The sequence below is a fragment of the Lactuca virosa genome, chromosome 6 (genome assembly GCF_052849685.1).
Source record: "Lactuca virosa cultivar CGN04683 chromosome 6, Lactuca_virosa_CGN04683_v6, whole genome shotgun sequence".
NCBI lineage: Eukaryota > Viridiplantae > Streptophyta > Magnoliopsida > Asterales > Asteraceae > Lactuca > Lactuca virosa.
Window position 1 is genome coordinate 265,070,193 of NC_136431.1, and position 22,249 is coordinate 265,092,441.

At 33.9% G+C, this 22,249-nt stretch overlaps 1 protein-coding gene across 1 annotated transcript; it reads right to left on the reverse strand.

Moving 5' to 3' along the window:
* Positions 1-13,440: 13,440 nt before the first annotated feature.
* LOC145122507 (uncharacterized) lies at positions 13,441-15,040 on the reverse strand. The gene is made up of 3 exons (XM_079058102.1): positions 14,476-15,040; positions 14,213-14,389; positions 13,441-13,640 (listed from the first exon to the last, which is right to left on the reverse strand). Exons 1-3 carry the CDS (start codon positions 15,038-15,040, stop codon positions 13,441-13,443), a joined length of 942 nt encoding a protein of 313 aa, XP_078914228.1.
* Positions 15,041-22,249: the final 7,209 nt, after the last annotated feature.

The following is a 22,249-nucleotide window of genomic DNA, read 5'->3' on the forward strand; positions in this document are numbered from 1 at the left end:
GTATCACATATAGCGGTACGAAGGCACATAGACGATGTTGTTTTGAGGGCTTTGTAGTCCATTAAAGGTGTTGCCCCCAGACCCACGTTCTTTTAGTGGCTTCGCCTCTGAATGACAGTCTACTTTGTATCTTGAACAAACTCAAACAAGTGTGTAATGTACACCTTCCATACTTGCTTAATGTTTATTAAGATTGCATTTGGTATACAAATTAATCTCATTGCACTTAAATAATATTAATGAAAACAAATCACCAACGTATATGTATGTATGTATGTATATATGTATGTATGTATGTATGTATGTATGTATGTATGTATGTATGTATATGTATGTATGTATGTATATATGTATATGTATCTGTGCATGCATATATATATATATATATATATATATATATATATATATATATATATATATATATATATATATATATATATATATGTTTGTATGTATGTATGTATGTATGTATGTATGTATGTATGTATGTACATATGCATGCATGTATACATGTATGTATGTATGTATGTATGTATGTATGTATGTATGTATTTACGTATATATGTATGTATGCATGTATGTCTATATGTATGTATGATTTTGATCTTAAGTCATGCCTTAAAAGTGTTGTGGCCTCGTTATGGCTTATTTGTTTGTCATATGATATGGTGTTCCTATTACATAGTGTTTTACCAAAAAGTCACCAACATATATACAAAAAACATATATATATATATATATATATATATATATACATATATATATATATATATATATATATATATATATTATAACCGTTGATGGTTCACCGAAGAAAATTGGAACCCGTCAAGGATACACAAGGCTTCAGTCATACCGTACTCATTGTGAATTGTAATAAGTTCCAAGTGAGTTCGAATTAAGTTCATGCATTATTAGTAAATATGATTTGCACCAATATTTGTGGCAATGACATGTGTGACATTGAAGCAGTCGAAAAGTACAAGAATTCCCTCATATTATTATTTAGACATGGTAATCAAGATATGTGACATTTTGTTAATTAAAATGTGTTGAGTCCTTGTGGGTTGTAACCATTGGTGGTTTATCTTTGGTATGCGTAGTATATCGCTAATGATTGTGACAACCCGAAATTTTTATTCTGTACAACCATTCACTTCAATAGAAGTCAGAACTATTTCTGCTAACTTTCAAGCTTCTTGGAATCAGTTTAAGTGTTTTAAAGTTAGTACTTCAAGAGATAACTGGAGAGAGGATGCCCTAGGGTTTATTGTGCAACAATAAAGTCCCAAAACTCCAAGAGTTTGGAGTTTACGGCCTAAACATGGTGTTTACGGCCGTAAAATCTAAGGAGTATAAATATGACACTTAGTCATTTTTATCACTTTTTCACCTTTTCAAGACTAGAACTCAAGATCCTCTCAAGTATCATTCGATCTTCCTTCTTGATCTTCAACTTTGTAAGTATTTCTTGCCCTAATAAGTTGATATCTTACTTAATCTAGTGATCTTACATGATTCCATCCGTGAAATCATTCCATTTGTGTAGATCTTCAAGTGTTCTTAGTTTCACCAAGAACACCAAGAACACACACTAGTGTTCTTGGAATTTTAACACCCTTACAAGCTTCTATATAGTAAGTACTCTTACCTTGGCTTGTTATAAGGCTTGTTACACTTCTTAATCATCTAGAAAACACAAAGAAACCCAAGATCAAAGGTGTTTACGGTCCAAACATGTTCTTCGACCGTAAACCCTAATGAAAGGGCCATTGTGTGCCCTAGTCCCTTACCAAGCCTTGGATACTAATCTAGATCCCATCCTTGAAGTGCTTAGGACCTTAAACATCAAAAAGACCATGAACCATTAGAGTTTACGACCGTAAACACATGGAGAAATGGTTCATGGGCCGTAAACTTCATAAAGGGGTGAAATGATGCCACAATCACTTCCTAAGGCTTAGACTTGAAGTAGGATGCTTCTTTATGACTTATGAAACTTCAAAACACAAAATGGTTGAAGCACCATGGGTTTACGACCGTAAACTCCATGAGAGTTGGTCCCAAAACCGTAAAATTCAAAAGAGTTTACCCTTGGACTTTAAACTCAAATGCAAGGCCCTACAACCCGTAGATGCAATCCTTAGTACTTATAACACTTGAATCAAGGTGTTTTTCATGTCCTAGGGTGTCTTAACTTGATTAATTTGTTGTTAAATGACTAATTGGATACATATATGTGTTATTATATGTTAACTAGGATCCTTGTGTATGTTCAAGTCTTCACTTGACACTTAGCATCCTATACCATCCGTTCATCCAAACCACTCACTACAGGTGAGTTCATACCCCGTAATGAATCTTTTAATTGTTTTAACTGTTTAAGGGGGGGGATACAAGTTGAACACAATGAAAATTGTGTAAATGTTTGTTATAAACATCTTTCAAAATGTTACTTATGTTATTTATAAGTTGTCAAAACTTTTCAAAAACTCTTTTAAAGTTATGTTACTTTATAGTTATACAAAACTCTGTTTTTAAAGGTACAAGCATAACTTAGTAGATAAACGAGTCTTTTCAGTAACATTCCAAGTAGAACATTAGTAAACTATAATAGGTATAGTTTAGGAGAATGCTATTCATTACTTCTAGTACAATGAAGCACACAAAGAGTCAGTTCTTACATGAATCAAACAATACCATACAGAACATATAGTGAAGAGAATCAAACAATACCATACAGAGAGAACGTACAATATACAGTACAAAACAAACAAGTTAGGTTGCTATAGCATGAGAACACATACAGGATCTAATTATACCAATGAATCACTAACTCATTGTTTTAAACAAAAGGTGATAGTTATATTGGGTATACATGATCATATACTTTAATGTGAATTACACGGCTTGTAAGAATTTGCAGAGGTCGCGTTTGGTTCCCTTAATCTCTTGAAATGGAGAGCGTTTAGTAGGGGTTCTAGCCTTCACATTATAACCGTAATAAAACAAATATGTTTTTAGGTTATTAGTACATCCACATGTCATTATAAACGACAACTCTGTACTTACATTTCCCATCACTTTCATAAAGTGACAGTACCACTTGAAAGTCAAACTCAAACTATTTTCGAGTCAAGATAGTTATAAACTAGGGAAAATATACATTTTTACAAACGACAAACGGAACAGTCGAGTCTAGCACATAACAGAAGATGCCTTGGTAGAAGGCTACGATTAAAAGAAAGGACCATAATGCTAGTCTTATGATTCCTTAATGTATACATCACAGGATATATATATACCAATAGGGTCCGACAGGTAATAGGATGTGTGCTATCCTCTTCATTTCCTGTTCCTTGTTTGGTTGTGGGCTTGGAACGAATTCACCCAATCTATTTTCTACCCGATTCTATATATATGTATGCTTAGTATACATCAAGTCATCATAAGGGTACCAGGTATGGGTCAGGTTATAGGACACAGAGTCAAAGCACAGTTTTTCCAGTACAAAACACACTTTCCAAAATCAGTACTTTTGGTATACAAAACTAGAAACTTCCCAATAAAGGGTTTAATCCATTTTATTAAACCAGTTCAAATTAAAAGACCTTAGGTGCGTAACTCTATAATACCTTAGTTTATACATCATGTTTATATATAAAACTAATACCCAGTAGGTAGTTGGATGTGTGCTTTCCGCCTTACTTCCTGTTCCTTGTTTGGTTGTGGGCTTAGGGCAGATTCACTCAATTAACTTTCTATCCGATATTAGATTATGTATATCAGTATAAACTAAGCTATTATAAAAGTAGTCACTGTGGTCACCATTTTATTATAAGAAATAAGGGTTTTATTAAAGAACTTTTCATTAGATACAAAGGAACCATCACAACTAACTCCATGAGTAACAAGTGAATACACCAGGGTTATATATGACGACGATCTAACAAACAATGGGATGTGTGCTATCCGCCTTAATTTCTGTTCCTCGTTTGGTTGTGAGCTTGAGGCAGATGCGCACAATCGATTGTTTGTTTACTCTGAGTCTTATATAACTTGTACCCACTTAGTACCCATAGAATGGGTTGTAGTGTCATTTTACTTAAACTTCCATCAAAGTAGGAAATATATGATTTTCTAGAGGAACAGGCGAACTTTTCAAAACAGAACTTACAACTTACACCATTTTTACATATACATTTTCAACAACACTTTACAACTTACTCACATCACTAAAATCTTATGAACTCACCAGCTTAATTGCTGATCAACTCTTTCAAATAACTTGTATTCTCAGGAGACTATTAGACAGGTGCTCGTGCTGGGAATTCAGAAGATGGAGCATTATAGCTTCAAGTCTTGTTTTGTTATTTGTTTATGAATTCTATGTTTTGTGAACACACACATTGTAAACACTTTCTTTCGAAATGAAATGGTTGTTCTTTACTTGCTTACCATATACATATCTCGTGATACTAAACATGACGTCCTCCACCCCCGAACGATTCCGCCGTTCCGGTTTTGGGGTGTGACAATGATTAAAGAGGGAAACTAGGTCAAGAGCACAATTGTCAACTAAATTGCATTAAAAGCACTCTATGAATGTCACTTGAGATTATGTAGTGGTACTATGTAGCATAGTCAATTGTTGTGACTGAAAAAATATGTTATAAAAGATGACATCTCTAATGCGTATCATAATACCATAAATCTGCAAACTCTAAGAAAAAGAATAAAAGAATAAACACCAAGTTATGAACATTTTCATCAAGTTTTAAACATGTTTAAGTATGAAACATACTTTAAAACTACATACAATACTCTAGTCTGCTCTAAAAAAATTCCGCATGCATTTAACTTTTATATCATGTTTACACATCAATCTAAGAAGAAAGAAGTTTATCAAGTTTCGAACATTTTTTGCGAGTTTTGAAATTTGGTTTTAACATACATACACTACTATAATTCAATATGTATGCTAAAGTTACCATGTTTTTAACTATTATATAACGTTCATATAGTAATAAAAAAGCATGAAAATGGGTTCTGAAACCATTCTTCGAGTTTCATGAATATATTGTTTTGATGTGTAGCGCTTAGTATATTTTTTAAAGATATTATAATTCTCTTAATTTTAGGGAGAATTTCATCTATATCCTTATAAACTTTCATAATGATCTCTATATCCTTGTAAAACCTCAAATTACATGTATATCCTTATAAAACCTATAAAGTCACATATATACCCAGATACTTAATTTAATCATATTTAATATCCTCCCTAATAAATGAAAATAATTTTGTCATATGTCACTCTCTTATTAACTTGGACACATGTCATTTTTTGGTATTTTTGAATAATTGTTTTTTTCCATTTGTCATTTTCTCATTTTTTTATATTTTCTTAATTAACACATCATATATTACACATCAATTAATAATTACTTTAATTGAAAATAACCAATAATTTACAATATTAGTACTCATATAGTATTTAATATGTTTCCTTTTAATTTTAAATTTTAAATTTCAAATCTAAAATTTCAAATTTAAATAAAAATTTGTTTAAACTTTCATATTTAATTTTTTGTTTTATCAAACTCGTATAACATACGGGTCTCACACCTAGTACTTAATATCTAAAAACAAAATATTTAGATTAGATTATAACTAAAGTACTAAAATATTCATTTCGAATCCTTCCCATAATCCATATTTGTATTTATGACATGGTTTTGTCACTTCATATTCTGCATAATCAATTAGCAAAACTCGATGATTACATATTACCAATCGTTTGGTAAACAATATATTTCATCTCATACAATTGAATTAAGAGACCGTGAGACGCAATCCTAACCATTCGTTTGGTAGATAAAAAAAATATTTTTAAAATGCAAAATAATTGAAAATTTTCAAAAAAAAAAAAAAAGTTCAAATATTATTTTCGGAATTTATATTTTCCAAAAAAAAAATAAAAAAACAAATAAATAATAAATAATTTTTTTTTACATATTCTAGTACAATATTAGAATATTCTACATATTTGACAAAAATATTCTAACAGTTTAAAAATCACATTACAATATTTACAGTGTAATATTTTATTAGAATATTTACAGTGTAATATTCTATTACAATATTGCACGTATTTTTCAAGAAAAAAAAACAGTAATTTTTTTTTTTAATTTTTTTAGGTAATTAAAGTGACGAAAATAATAATTAAAAAAAGAATTTTTGGATTTTTCCTTTTATTTTGAATTTTAAAATTATTTTTAGATTTTGTCTCACGTTCTCACAAAATTAGCATGGTCTCAAATTAACCTGAACCTAAGAGAGATAGAGAGAGGGAGAGAGAGAAAGATTATAAGTTTTATAAAGATATATATGTCATTTATAATTTTTAAGTATGAACATAATTATCAGAGTTTATAAAGATATAAATAAAATTCTCCTTTATATGGTTAAATATATATATATATATATATATATATATATATATATATATATATATATATATATATATATATATATATATATACACGTAACACTATTGATCTCTATTGATAAGTAATATCCCATTTCATCTCAGTAATAATTATTAAAAACATAAACATCTTTATCATAAAACAACATGCATCACAAGAAGAATCTGTCACAAGTTTCTTTTCGTTTCAAAAATTTTAATTTGTTTATGCAATCTGTCGTAGGTTTCTTTTCCTTTCAAAATTTTTAATTTGTTTATGCAATCTGTCATAGGTTTCTCTTCATTTCAAAAATTTTAATTTCTTTATGCACACTTGAAGAAGTGAATCTTGCTTTTATTCGATTTTATGCGATTATTAAATTTCCCTTCGAGATCTTCCATAGCTTGTAGCATTCTATAACTATGACTAGCTGAGCATCATAGGCGCATAATGTAGTAATATTTTAAGGGAAAATGACACGCACTACGAATTTTCTAGGGTTTATTCTTTTAGTCCCTAAACTATTTCAATAACTTTACCAGGGAATGAACTTTTATTTGTCTGATTTATTAAATCCTTTTTGAAGTTTTGAAGGGGTAAGCCGGTTACCCCTTTGCCACCTCATTATATTAATAGACAAATATGTCCACATAGGATGAAACAGCTCATCGTCATCTTGACAGATCACCATCTCGCATCTCCGGAACACAATAAATGGGAGGTGGCGTTTGTTTTGAGTTAATGGGTTTATGATTGAAATTTAAGAGCTTTCTTCAACAATCACAAGCCATCCATACGAAGATCCACATCGACGTTTGCTATAAGAATCTTCAAGCAGATCCATGAGGTGAGCTTTATCATTGGAGGCGTTTAGAAAGCTTCGAGTATTTGATCGTGGATTCTGATTTTTTCTTCGAATGAACATTAACCAAGGGATTTGACATGGTAAATGTTTAGGGATTCTTCTTGTCACGCTTCGCAAAGCTAAACAAACTGCTCTAAATCGAAGATAATCCTGATGAATCTTTAGTTTCTTCACAATTCTCAAGCAATTCTGGAGGTAGATCCGACCAATCCACCGAAATTGACATTTATTTCTGTTAAACCCTGTTTTTTTTCCATGAATTGACCAGAACTCAAATTGTAAACCATAGTAACATAGATCGCCATACATGCCACGATCCTCGTTCAAATACACGTGAACCAGATCTCGATACGTTTTCTTTATCGCTAGTGGAACGCGACCCAGATCCAAATATTCACCGATTTCAAAATTGGACAGACCATACCTTGATTTGCGTTTCGGGAAGACTGGAACGGCGTTTTGGAGGGTTGCTTCTAACCTTATGCACCTATAGAGACACGAAATTAGTTTATAATAGGTTAAAGGGACTAAAAAATAGATTGCTTCTAACCTTATGCACCTATACAGACACGAAATTAGTTTAGGGAGTTAAAAGGTAAACCCTAAATAATTTGTAGGGCATTTATGTCATTTTCCCATATTTTAACCATTTACACAATTTACAGAAACAAAATTCAATCCTCGTGCTTCATTGATTGTTTCTTAGAATCTGAATTACTTCTAAGGGCCTGTTTGTTATAGCTTCCGATTGAATCCAAATATTGACTCGGTCCAAAAAAAATCATTTAGCATGTTTGTTATTCATTAAAAATATTAGATTCGGTCAACAAGTGAGGACTCGGTCCATTTATTTTTTCTAACTCGGTCCACAACTAAAATACCAAGGACTGGGAACAAATTCCAAGATGCCCGTTTTGTCCTACCCATCTCAACGCAAGACGAGTGAATAGAAGACGCACAACTCCGCCTCCGTCTTCTTCTTCCTTCTTTCAGGTGTGATGTTTTTTTCTTTTTCCATACTAATTTGCAATCATTTTTATCTTTCTCCACAACTTTCAATCGTTTTTTACTTCTGATTTGCTTTCATTCATCTTTTTCAATGGTAATTTCATACCGGAGCATCATCAAAATAGTCATAGAGTTTGCTTTCTTTGTCCGTCTTTGGATTGCCATTGGCACAAATATCATTATTCCCCTCGTTGCAGTGAGAGTGGATTTCAAATATATGTAACATAAAAAATGGTGATACAGATAAACATTGTGAGGGTGATCATGTAAAGATTGAACAATATTGGTGTTATTAGTACTTGTTTTGTAACAGTGATCAATAAATATCACTAAAAACAATGACGTGAAAGATCAATATAAAGCAATTGAAAACATGATTATAAAAGAAAATGTTACTTGTAAATTTTTTGGTTTTAATATATATAGTAATGATTTAATATTGTTTTAGATCAATTAATTACCTAAATTGTTTTTTTTTTATATTTTTGTGCCGAGTAAAAAATGTAATGTTGTAAATTAAATGGTAAATCATAATAGAATTATTATAGAAAATGTTGTTTGAGGGTAATATAGTCATTTTGCATAGTCAATCAGATGCAAAATCAAACATCAAATTTCAGTCAAATGTAATGTTGTAAATTAAATGGTAAATCATAACAGAATTATTATAGAAAATGTTGTTTGAGGGTAATATAGTCATTTTGCATAGTCAATCAGATGCAAAATCAAACATCAAATTTCAGTCAGAAGTTAACTCAGTCAATTTCTAACTCAGTTAGCTTTAACTGAGTTAGCAACTATCAAACGACCCCTAAGGCTGACCGGTATGGGTTACAAAAACATTGGTATGGTTGAGATGACACAAAAAAAATCGTTATAATACCAGGGAACATCGCTACCGTCTCCTGTTATTTTCAGAATACGATCAATTTTTTTTATTCACTACAACTTTCTTAATATTTAAGAGTGTCATGCAATTAAGAGACTATCAAACATTTTAAATATTATAATATAAAAACATAACTATATGAAGATTGGGATATTGCATTGTATCGACTTATATCAATTTTATGAGTAAATTACGAATAGTCACTATGGTTTGGGGTAATTTGCACGTTTGGTCTCTAATTTATTTTTTTAACTCAGAAGGTCCATGCAGTTTGTTTTTGTTGCGCGCTTAGTCTCCGTCTTACCTAAAAATACTATTTTGCCATTAATTTTTAATTTATTTAAATAAGGTGGGATGGGTAAGGTAAGATAAAGTGAGGTGGAAGTCGTGTTAGGGGTTTGTTTATTTAAATAAATTAAAAAATCAAGGACAAAATATGCTTTTTAGGTAAGACAAGGACTAAGCACGCAACAAAAACAACCAATAGGGACTTTCCGAGTTAATAAAATAAGTTAGGGACCAAACATGCAAATTACCCCAAACTAATTTACTCCAATTTTATATCTCTAGAAATATTCTTAAAAAAAATAATCTTATTAAATTATCCAAAAAATAATGAATGTTTGAAGTACTTTTTTTTGTTTGTTTTGAGAACTCATTACACACAACAGAAACTTGAACAAAATTTATTATTTTAATCTATGCATCCTTTTCCATTATGAACATACCAAATAATGAAGGGGAAATACCACAAATAGACAAAAAATGGGGGTGAATTTCTAAATTTAGTCATAAAACAAGATTTTTCCAGCTATAGACATACATTCCGCGGAGGACCCTCCGCGGACCTCTGCGGAATGACGTCACCTCCGCGGACCACTCGAAAGTCTGATTTTTTAACGTTTAAAAGAGTGATCCGCATAGGCCCTCTGCCGATACAATAACACCTCCGCGGAGTGAGTTGTTTGGAGGTCATAAGTACCTCTGCGGAGATGGTAACGAGGAGCTCCGCGGAGAGAGTAATGTATCCGCGGAATGGGTGGTTGGAACGGATTTTAGAGGGTTTTTTGATACAAAGTGTTCTTTTTCATATTTTTAGCTCCATTTGGTCGATAGATCAGTTCTTTTCATTTGATTTTCAAAAAAAAATATGAGTTTTGTTATTTTATGTACTGGGGGTTTTTGGCAGATAAGTAATGAGATTAACACCTACGTTAGACCAAAGTTTAACAACTTATGTTTACTGCTTCCGCCAAATTTTGATCGTCGAATATTGTTTGATTTGGTCAAAAGTAAGACTAATGTGTTCAATAGTAATATATCATTGTCATTTCAACACCCGGTTCATGGGTATGTTATGAATATTTTAGACGAAGCAGATGTTCATCAACTCAGAAATGTAATTTCTGAAACGAAGGAGATTGTGCATTTGTATTTAGAGGTGTTTCAGGGATTGGTCTAACAGACAAAAGCGGTTCAGAAAGTTGTACCATACAATGTTGAAAACGTTGTATCTGATAATGTTGAAGAGTGTCTAGAAGAAGAAACTGTGGCAGTGAATACGGTTGAAGAAAAAAATTTATATGAGTTTGGAAGACTGACTGGCAAAACTTTTTCAGACGATGAAGAGTCAAATGAAGGATGGTCAGAAGATGAGTTCACACACGGGAAAAAAAGCTTCAGACATATTTTACGGTATGCCTCCCATACCTGATTGTCCTGATCCTATTGGTGAACCCGGACCATTTCACAGTTTAGGTCCAAATGATGATATGTTTGTTCGTCAAACATATGATAACAAACAACAACTAATATTTGCTTTGAGTCTTAAAGCAACCAGAGAAAAGTTTCAGTTTAAGACCAAACATTCTAACGAAAATCGTTATGAGGTATATTGTGAAATTGAGAACTGTTGTTGGCGTTTATATGCAAAACGCCTTGATCCCACTGATGAATTTGAAATCAGGACTTTCAACAATGTGCACACATGTTCATCATTACAGATACACCCTAATCATAAGCATGCTAATAAAAAAGTGATCGGTACTATATTGCATGAGATTATGGGAAAAACTCGTTCCAAGGTTGGGAGGCCTAATGAAATATCAAGGGATTTGAATGCTTTGCTGGAAATCAATGTAGATTACAAACAAGCTTGGCGTGCAAAACAATATGTTATGGAACTGTTGTTGGGATCCTCTGAAGAATGTTTTTCCAAACTTCCTATTTATTTTCACAATTTGAAGAGGCATAATCCCGGTACAGTGGCCTATATTCAAACAGATTCTGAAGATTGTTTCGAGTGTTGTTTTTATGCCATTGGGAGCACGGTAAATACAAAAACCTTGTTGTTATTTAATATATAATTTTTTTTAAACAAACTATAGAGTGTTTATGTGTTCCATTTTAATATATTGCAGATACGAGCGTTCAAACGTTTTTGTCGTAAAGTTATAATTATGGATGGTGCCCATTTGAAGGGTGATTTTAAGGGAACCATATTACATGCAGTAGCTATGGATGGGAACAACCAGATACTGCCCCTTGCGCACGGAATATGCAAAAAAGAGAGTGGTCTTACTTGGACATGGTTTCTTGAAAAGTTGTATGAATGTGTTGGTGATTGTCAAGAATTGACTTTTGTCACTGATAGGGCCGATGCAATTCGGGTTAGTATTGAAAATGTTTTCCCACATGCTCATCATGGCTTGTGTGCTTTTCATCTACTAGGAAACATAGTACACAGGTTTGGGAAAAAGATAAAACAAAAGTGTTGTTTTGGAGGCTTGTGAAAGCTTACAAAAGAAATGTTTTTGAAGAATTGTGGTATAGATTTAGTTCTACTAGGCCGCAAGTAGCAGCGTATCTAAGTGAAATTCCCCGTGCTAAGTGGACTAGAGCATATTCGTTGTCGAAACGGTATGATTACATGACCTCGAACAGTGCAGAGTCCATGAATGCTTTATCTGTAAATGCAAGGAAGATGCCTATAATACCCCTTCTTGAGTTCTTCCGTCGTCTTTCACAGGAATGGTGTAACAAGCGTCGCATCGAAGGAGGTATGAATTTAATTTGGACTTTAATTAGGTCGAATAATAAGTTAATTATATATATCTTCTTTACAGGTAAACGTTCAACAGTGCTAACCGAGTGGGCTGAAAAAGTAGTTAGTAAAAATGAAGAGCGTACGACAGGATGGTCCGTTTCTGGTGTTTCAGATGCAATATATCAAGTTCATTATTTCAAACATGGTGGCATAGTTGATCTGAGGCAAGAGAGTTGTACATGCAAATATTGGGAAGGAACTGGGTTGCCTTGTGGTCTTGTCATAATGGTCTTGAAGCACTTGAAAAAAACTAACTTCGGACATCTGGCTATAGATGCTTACAAAATGGAAACGTATCGAAGTACGTATGAGGAGCCGGTTCACCCCCTTCCAGAACCGTGTGATTGGGAAATTCCTGCTGAGATGACGGTTGTTAAACCCCCGATAATGGATACACGTCAAGTTGGTAGACCGAGAAACAGAAATCGTATCCCGTCACAAGGTGAGGAACCTATAATAAGAAGGTGTAGTAGATGTGATAATACAACACATAATGCAGCGACTTGTCCGACATTGGTCCCAAAGAAACAAAAAAAAGGCTACAAAAAGTAGTGTGGCATCAGGTAGTAACACAAAATGGAAAGGGAAAGGGACAGAAGGGACTCAGGAGACGCTAGAGACACACGGGACACAAGAGACGCGTTGGACGAGTGGGACGCAGAGAGAAGACTATTGTTCAACGTTTGATTTGAATGATTGATGTTGTATTTATAATTAATTATGTTTTGTTTTATAGGACATTAATTTGTGTACTTTGAAATGGTGTGTTTATTTTAAAGATGATGGGTAATATTATGATTATATTAGTGCATAATTAGTAGTAGAATAATAACTAATACTCGAAGATAATACATTCAACAAACCAGAAACATATAGTAAACGTACAACAGTAATTAAATTAAGGGAATTGCAAAGGATACTTTTCTTTCTCCATTGTTATGTAGTCGTCCCTAATTCTTATTTTATCTTACATACGGTCCTTTTGGCTACCAAGTTCTATCATTTTTGCATCCTTGTCAGCAAGCCATTTTTCAGACAGTTTGATATTCTTCTTACTTTTTTATCCATTCCTCATGATCTTTGATTTTGTTTTTAGTAATCGTCATCCTTTCCTCAACCTCTTTGCACTCCGCCGCAATGAGGTGACGACGTTCAGTGAGAGCTCGAGATGAGTCTTTATCTTTTTTTGTTGTTCTTCAGCCCATCGTAGTTGTTGCAAAGTATCCTCCGACATATACGGCTCTCTTAAATTTGGTGAAGGGGCAAGAAAAGGGTCGATCGGATCACAATAGAAACAATCAACTTCGTTGCACGAGCAAATATACAAAGTTGAAGATGAACTCATTTTAAATTTAAAAAAAGTTTATAACTCTATACCAAAAATCCAACGACCATCCATGACTATATATAGTCCCGTCCACTCCGCAGAGACTTGTTGTCAGTCCGCGGAGCTTTTTGTCAGTCTGCAATAATGTTTGTCAGTCCGCATAGCTGTTTGTCTAGTCGTTGTCATCCATACATTACAATTATGGAAATACAATTATTTATTTAAAGGTAAAATTTTTTTATTAAAAAGTAAAGAACGCCAACAGACCATTACAAGTACGGTTAACATAGAACTGAATACAAACTAATATTCGTTGTGATCCATACAATACAGTTCAATTGAATTGTCGTGGAGTTCACAACACTTTCAACTGGTATTTCCCAATGCCTAAGGGTTGGAATAGGATTGACCGTCTCAGTTTGATAAGCATTTCGATACACCGCTGTACTTAACTTTAAATTTACCATTTGATGGATTTCTGCAATTTCGAGTCTTTGTAGTGAAGCTATGGCATGCTCACAAGGTATACCGCATTTTTGCCATTTACCGCAACTACAAATACCACGGTCTAATTGGATAGATTCGGTTGTTGAATACTTAGTCACTTCATATCTGTCGCCAACAATATGTGTAATCCTACAACCATCAGAGTGGATAAATCTTTTATGAATCACCTTCAGTGCATAAGGGGTTAGAAGACCATGAAAATCCCCTGTGAAATGAACTAAATCAAAAAACAAAAATTATGATGTCATAACGTATAATCACATATCAATTCACCATTTGAGTGATGTCATAACTTATAATTACCTCCAAACGCAACACGTTGAAGATATACTGCTTGCATCGAGTCATGGACCATTTCAATGATTGTTGTTATTGGAAACTCATGTGTGTTTGTTTTAAACCAATTGACAATAACAGGAATGTCAATGAGTTTAACATTGAAACGTACTCTTGGAAAACAAGCCCGTACCCATTTTGCAATGGGAATATTGTCAAGCCAATGAAGATCATTCCCATTAACCTCATTTTTTAAGTTGTTCAAACATGCATAAAAATGAGATAAATTATATGCTTTACAAGTCTTACAGAACAACTGCTCTACGACTGTATTGCTTCCGATGGAAGCGCGTATTTTCTCGCCTATATTTTTACAACAATAGCCATGATATGAATCATGGTAGACTCTTTGAACTGCAAAGTCTATAGAATCAGACATATGGCTTATGAAACCAATTTTTGTATTGTCACCTAAACATTCTTTAAGCCTCCTCATGAACCATAACCATGAATTGTCACAGTTTATGGTTCCCAAAGCAAATGCTATGAGAAGGGGTTCATGATTTCCATCTAAAGCAACCGCAAAGTACATGGATCTTACATACGCCCCAATTAGAGGTACTTGACCAACGAATATGATTGGTATCATAGACGTGAGAAACGTACGAATCTGTAAGTCAACATAAGAATATTAGGCATATAACAACTTGAAATAAGTAAATATTTATTTACTATAAGGGATTACATACCACACATCCCAACATAAGAATATTAGGCATATAACAACTTGAAATAAGTAAATATTTATTCAGTCCGCGTAAATGACTTGTCAGTACGCGTAACTTATTTGTCAGTCCGCGTAACCTGTTTGAATGTATGGTTTTTAAACATGGGAATTATTTTTCATAATATAAAGGATAAATACCAAATTACATATAAATGAACCAATACAAGAACAATACAAAACGCAGTACTAGTTAAAAAAACGGGACATTTTTCAAAAGATTCCAAGGGGCTTCATACTCGAAACTCTGTCCATTGCTAATGGATTTGTATTCTTGTTTAGCCGCCTCCAAGATGTCTTCCTCAGTATCATTCACACGATCGTCTTCAATCTTATTATAAAGATCGTTGAATAATACAACATCTGTTTTCAATTCATACCATTTTGCAGCTATATCAAGCGTGTTGCGATGGTTTTCTATGGTGGTTTCAGCGTCAGTGTTGAATGTATTCGTTAATAGGACCCAAAACATTCTATCCTCCAAACTGGTGTTCTCGTATACATTAATATATGCACGAGTTAGAAGCAAATACTCGTTAGCGGTCCATGGGTTTGAACCCATAACTGGTGTTCTCGTAGACAAACTACATGAACTAAAATAGATTAGGGGAAGTGATACATAATTTTTTGTCGTTTTATATAGACATGACAGTCCGCAAATATCAAACGATCATCCATGACAATATATAGACCCTTCAACTCCGCAGAGAGCTGTTCGTCAGTCCGCGTTACTGACTTGTCAGTCCGCATAGCTATTCGTCAGTCCGTGTTACTGACTTGTCAGTCCGCGTAGCTATTCGTCAGTCCGCGTTACTGACTTGTCAGTCCGCATAGCTATTCGTCAGTCCGCGTTACTGACTTGTCAGTCCGCGTAGCTATTCGTCAGTCCGCGTTACTGACTTGTCAGTCCGCATAGCTATTCGTCAGTCCGCGTTACTGACTTGTCAGTCCGCGTTACCTATCCTTTTATATATAGTAAAGCAAGTATCTATACGTCCGAATTAGAGGTAAGGGATCATTTCACAAAATGGCATCCAATGTACCAACGTCTTCAAATGCAGCTAATTTGTCCAATGCGTCTGCTCCAACAAATGGTACATCTCCATGGACGACAACAGAGGTGTTGGTCCTAACACGATGCTGGATTACCGTTTACGAGGGTCTGCCGGTAATAGCTCCCCTTAATTGCCTTCTTGGTGATGAATGTTCCCGCTTAGTAGCTTTGTTCAACTATAACGTTGGACAAGGACAAAAACGACTAAAACCCGATATTGTTAGTAAATGGATGGATTTCAAGACTAAAGTCACATGGTACAATCGATGCTACAATTATGAGAAAATGCGATGCTCTGATGCTGATGATGAAGAACTTCTTGATTACGTGAACGGATATTACCTGTGCCAGTTTGATGAAACTGAGTTCGAGTATACGGACGTTTGGAATCTGGTTAGAAATAAACCCTTTTTCATGTAGACGACTCTTTTATTTGTAATGTTCTATGTAATGTTTGTTAGTCGTTCATCTTTTATTTGCAATGTTTTCTGTAATGTTATTATGTTATTTCAAATGTTTATTTTGTTTTTAATGTATCGTAATATATGTTGGTGAATTATGTTTCAAAAAATATATGATACAAAAGTTGTTTATATTAAACAAAACTACTAAAAACAAGTATTTCATAATAATGTATACAAACTTCCAAACATCAAGTTATTTAGTATCCCAAATAATATTTGTCATCCTATTTCTGTAGAGAAATCCCGCATCTCTACATGGCTTATCACTCTTCACCGGTACCCCCGAAGCAATCATTTCCATATACATGCTTACGAATACTCCACAATCCCCTCTATTAGTAATATATTCTTGTTGTGGCGCGTCTACAATATCAATAAACTCCACAACTGCGTTGTCTTTGTGTCCATCGGGGAAATCCTTCCAGTAGTCAATTACATCTAGCTCTTCGATTATACGGCTCAACATGCGTAGGTGTAGACTCAAATTCCACCTCCAAACCATGACTACCTATATTATCAGAGTCAAAATGTGTATCATGGTAATATTTTTCTTCCTCCTCTTCATTTATCATCTCTTCCTCCTCTCGAAACCTTCTGTCTGGTTCAAAATTTGTGTCGGGTTCATCTTTTTTCTGTAATACACTGTCTACTTTAGAACTTAAGTCAGCCACAACGCCTAGTAGACACTTCACTAATGCCTTTGTGCTCGTCTTCTTCTTCTTTACCAATCTTGATGTGTCGTGTGACATATAACTTGTTTCTGTTTCAAGATGTTGCGAGGAAGAAGCATTTGTGGCAGATTCAGTCGAAGATGTTTGTGTTTCGGACTTGTACATCCTTCTTCGCGCAGGCGAGGCAACAGGAGGTGGAATATTTTGGACGGGACTATGTTGCCGTGGGGGAGACTCTACAGGGTTAAGAGTCCAATTGACATAACGAACATAAAACGACAACATCAGCTCCTCCGGGTTTGCCTCGACATTAATAGGTTGGTTGTTAGGCTGCAAAAATCAGATTGTTAGTTTAACATGAAAATAATTTGGAATTTGTAAATATAGATGATTGTTAATATAAAAACCATACCACATACACGTTCATTATTCGACAACATTGAACCCAATTCAACGGTGTTTTACTTCTCCACGCCCTCATCCGTGGCAATTCTGTCGGCATGCGTATATAAAACTTTGTTGCATCTGGGAACGTCTCCAAAATCCATATCTATGAAAAAAATGTAAGTATCATTCTATTATACTATAAAAGTCATGATACAAACTTATTATATAATACAAAACGAAGTTCAAATTTTTATAGTATAAAAAACTAAACAATGATAACTATTAAAATGCATTAGAAACTAACCTTAAATGGAAGCATAAAACTGGGAACGGTATACTTGTGTATTTTCTTCGATTCAGGATTGGCCTGCTTGAATTCTCTAAATTCTTCTATTTTCTTAAACATTCCACGCATCATACGCGAAATATATTTCCAGAAATACGTACCCCATGCAAACCTGCAATTTTCAATTTATTTATTATAATTAGTGCATTGCATACTACTGCGGGAATGCCTGTTTTAAATGTAATACCTGTTCCAATCATCTATATTATCAGCAAGCTTGTATACTGCTGCAGGAATGCCCGTTTTAACGTCTCGTCCGTGTAGACCCTTCAACATAAAAACAAGCTGGATAAGCATCACATCATCTTCATCTTGTAGTGCCAAATAATTCGGGGACATAATTAAGTCTTCTAAATATTTCAGCTGCAAACGTGCATCAGAAATATCTGGGAACAACCGAGCACGGAGATTTGAATTTGACTGGCCCTTTTCGTCATGGAGTAAATCCACATAAGGACCAACTTTTAAACCACAAATCAGAATATATTCAGTTTTACCAAAACCCAACTGGATCCCCTCTACATCAAACATAAACCTCCCCATTTCAAATATTTGTTGACACCTTAATTCGTGCAACATCATCTTATGCACAAGTAAGGGATCACCATGTGGGATATACATTCCTAAGAATATTCCAAAGAGGGAAGCTTCGAATAATACTTGTTGTGATTGTGTTAGGCGCGGAAAATAGTCTTTAATGATAGTCCCCACCACGCCTTTCAAGATTAAATCCGTTTTTTGATTAAGATCTTCGTGCTACACAACAAAAAAAATAAAAATTATTATTTCATTTAAAAATTACTAATTGAAAATAAAAAAAAATATTATTCCATTATGAAATAAATAGCAACATACTTAAAAGCAGAAAAATAATAATTGTGCAAACACCATCACTCCGCGGAGGCTAGAGGTCATTCCGCGGAGGCCTCTCTGCGGAGTGACATCTAGCTTACGCGGAGGCTGTAGTGTTGGATTATAGCATTCCGCGGAGGAAACACATCACTCCACGGAGAAGCCTCTGCGGACTAACGTCCCCCTCCACGGAATGGATCATCCGCAAGAACGTATCTGTGATTGTAAACCTAAAAATCCTAAATCTGTATACATATTCAATGTAATCAAATGAGTTTTCCTCTAATTTGAATCATATTCGACATTAACAATTAGATGAGAATGTGAGAAATACCCGGGAACCGTATCCATCGGTCATAACATCGGGGAATTCGGGGTCCATCGGTGACGGAAAGAGCTCTGCGACTTGATTTCGCCGGAGTTGAAGTCGTCGTCGGAGTTGAAGTCGTCGCCGGAGTTGAAGTCGTCGCCGGATTTGAAGTCTTCGATCAAAGTCTGGAGGAGCCGATGCGGAGGGTGGACGAGGAACGGGGACCAGTGGGGACCAAAAGAGGACCCCTTCGTTTTTCTCAAAAAAATATGGTGGAAATTACCAATTTACCCCCTCTTCGCGGAGATTTCATGGTTCCGCGGAGGTCCGCGGAGGGTCCTCCGCGGAATGTGTGTCTATATCTGGAAAAAAACGTTTTTTATGACTAAATTTATAAATTTACCCCATTTTTTTTTTGTCTATTTGAGGTATTTTTCCCAATAATAAACTTTAACCGTGAGATCCTTCAGATTTTGATGATACCCATGGTCTAAATAATCATATTGCATATGCTTCGACGGTAAAATTAATAATGTTTTTTTTTTTCTCAAATCAAATTAAAAATATTGAAGGTGTCTTTGATAGGCTAGTTGAAAAAAATGAGATTTTAGTTTATAAGTAACTTATCAAAAAATTATATATCTCAAACACTCATGAAAAGTAGTTAGAAATTTCTGTAAAAAACTTAGAGAATATAGTTATTGGCTTCTATCACTTATAAGAATATAGTCATTTTGGTTGAATATCTCATTAGTTATTATATACAAAACTATGGTTCAAGGAAATATTCCAGTAGATTTAAGGAGATTATTTGGTTTGATTGGTCATAGCCCTGCGTTTTGTATTGATATGTAAACTAACATGTATTTATTTTTTTATTTTTTTAATTTTTTAAAACTTTTTTTTTTCTTGTTTCTCAGTACTAGGCCGTGGGTGGCTATATATATATCGTTCTTTCTTGCTGTAAAAAAGGAAATATGAATGTATCAAATGAAGTTCTTCATATATTTATCAACATTGAGAATATGAAATAAGAGATGAGGGTTTATCACATGAAAATCTTTCAATTAAACCATAATAATTGAAAATATTAAACCAAAGTCAGTTAAAATCAATCATAATAATTTGCCTCGTTTAGACATTGTTAAGAATAAAAGTAAGGACATCCACAATGCATTGAAATCGTAGAGTTTAATGGATTATCACATCGTCTTTCTACAATCCATACAATTCTATTATTTTTTTCTATAATGCATTGAATTTTACAAAGTTAAATAAAATATTATAAAATGTAATTTATATTAAATATTTAAGAATTAAAAACTTTTCTTTTTCCCATTGAACTCCAAATCCGTTGAATGCTAAGGTGTCATATCACCATAATAGAGTTTCATCCATTAAATGACACATGAACTTGTCATCTCATTCAATTTTTCCATTGAACTCACCATTATGAATGCCCTAAGCACCCATACTTCATAATGTTGCATCTTAACAGCTTTTTAACTAAACTTACAAAATAAGTTAACATGAAAATAACCCCAAAACAACATATATACCTTAGTAAACTTTTTATCAGATTTGTGATTTTGCTTTATTTGTCTAGTTAGCTAGAGCTTTTGTGTCTCCATTCCCTGTTGTTTTGATTAGATAATGATTGAGTTTCTCTTTGCTAATCCATATCAATCATTGTTATTTGATTTTTGCATACATACTCAATATGCTCCAATGTTTAATAACGTTATAATAAAAATTAACCATTTTGGTCAAGTATTATAATCGAGAAACTATTAAATGTAGACACAAAATAAGAACATGGCCATGCAAGAGTAAAACAAGTAACATGTTCAAGTGGGACCTGGCACACGTGTTATACATGGACCATTCAAGTTCATGCACCAACAGAGACAGATTTGTTTGCTAAGGCTGAAGTAAGCAACTCACCACCATAAACATAGTCAAGTCTAACTATCAAAAATTTCTATTATTTGTTATAACAATATGTAAAAGAATATTTAAATTAGTTAATTGTAAAATACGCTTTGTCCTAAGGTACATGATCAATCCGCCAATCAAAAACTATGCAATACACTTTGCGCTTGGTCGTTCCTCGTTATATATTAGTGGGTTTAAATCACCCGTTTGATGCCAAACAACACTAGGATTCGGATGCTATATATTGAATTCTCAATCTTTGTTTTCTTCTACCCCGAAATGCCAAGTATGATGTACACCCTTTCAACAAACACTTTCTGGCCTTAATCAGGTAGATGATTCAAGAATTTATTTTACGTTTGTCCATGTATATCATAAATGGTTCTCTTCCAGGTGGTTTGATCACTACGATCTTCTTTCTACACTTGATGTCGACATCGTTCGCACTAAGCCAATCCATCCCTAACACTATGTTGAAGCCGTTTAACTCAGTGGGCAACAATTCCTCGTGGAATTCATTCCCATTCAAGTCGATGACGATGTTTGTAATACAATCACTAACAGATACGAATTTGCCATTAGCAACTTCTACTATTAGACACTATCTAGTTTATCTACATACAATGCTACTCTTCTACCAAATTTATGCGATATAAATGAGTAATTAGCTCCAGAATCAAACAATATATTGGCAGACAACCCATTTACAAGAAAGGTACCTAAAGCGACACCTGCTTCCTCCCTTGCTACTTCCAGTGTCATCTGGAATGCTCTCGACTTTGGCCTAGGCGACACATTAGGCTTTGCAACCTCCTTCTTCTTCGGGCAGTCCTTTGCAATATGTATTTCTTCATTACATCCGTAACACACCCTTTTGTTGGATGTACACTCGCTGGCATAATGATCAATTCTCTCACACTTGAAACATGTCAACTCCTCGCCACATTTCCCAGAGTGCTTCTTGCACTTTTCGCACCATTTTGCTTCTCCTCCACCTC

Coding starts and splice junctions, on each gene's coding strand:
- LOC145122507 (XM_079058102.1), bottom strand. CDS start 15,040: ATGTACTTTGCGGTTGCTTTAGATGGAAATCATGAACCCCTTCTCATA. Junction 14,390..14,475: donor TCAACGTGTTGCGTTTGGAG/GTAATTATAAGT, acceptor TTTTTGATTTAG/TTCATTTCACAGGGGATTTT. Junction 13,641..14,212: donor CCGTGGTATTTGTAGTTGCG/GTAAATGGCAAA, acceptor CGTGCAACGAAG/TTGATTGTTTCTATTGTGAT.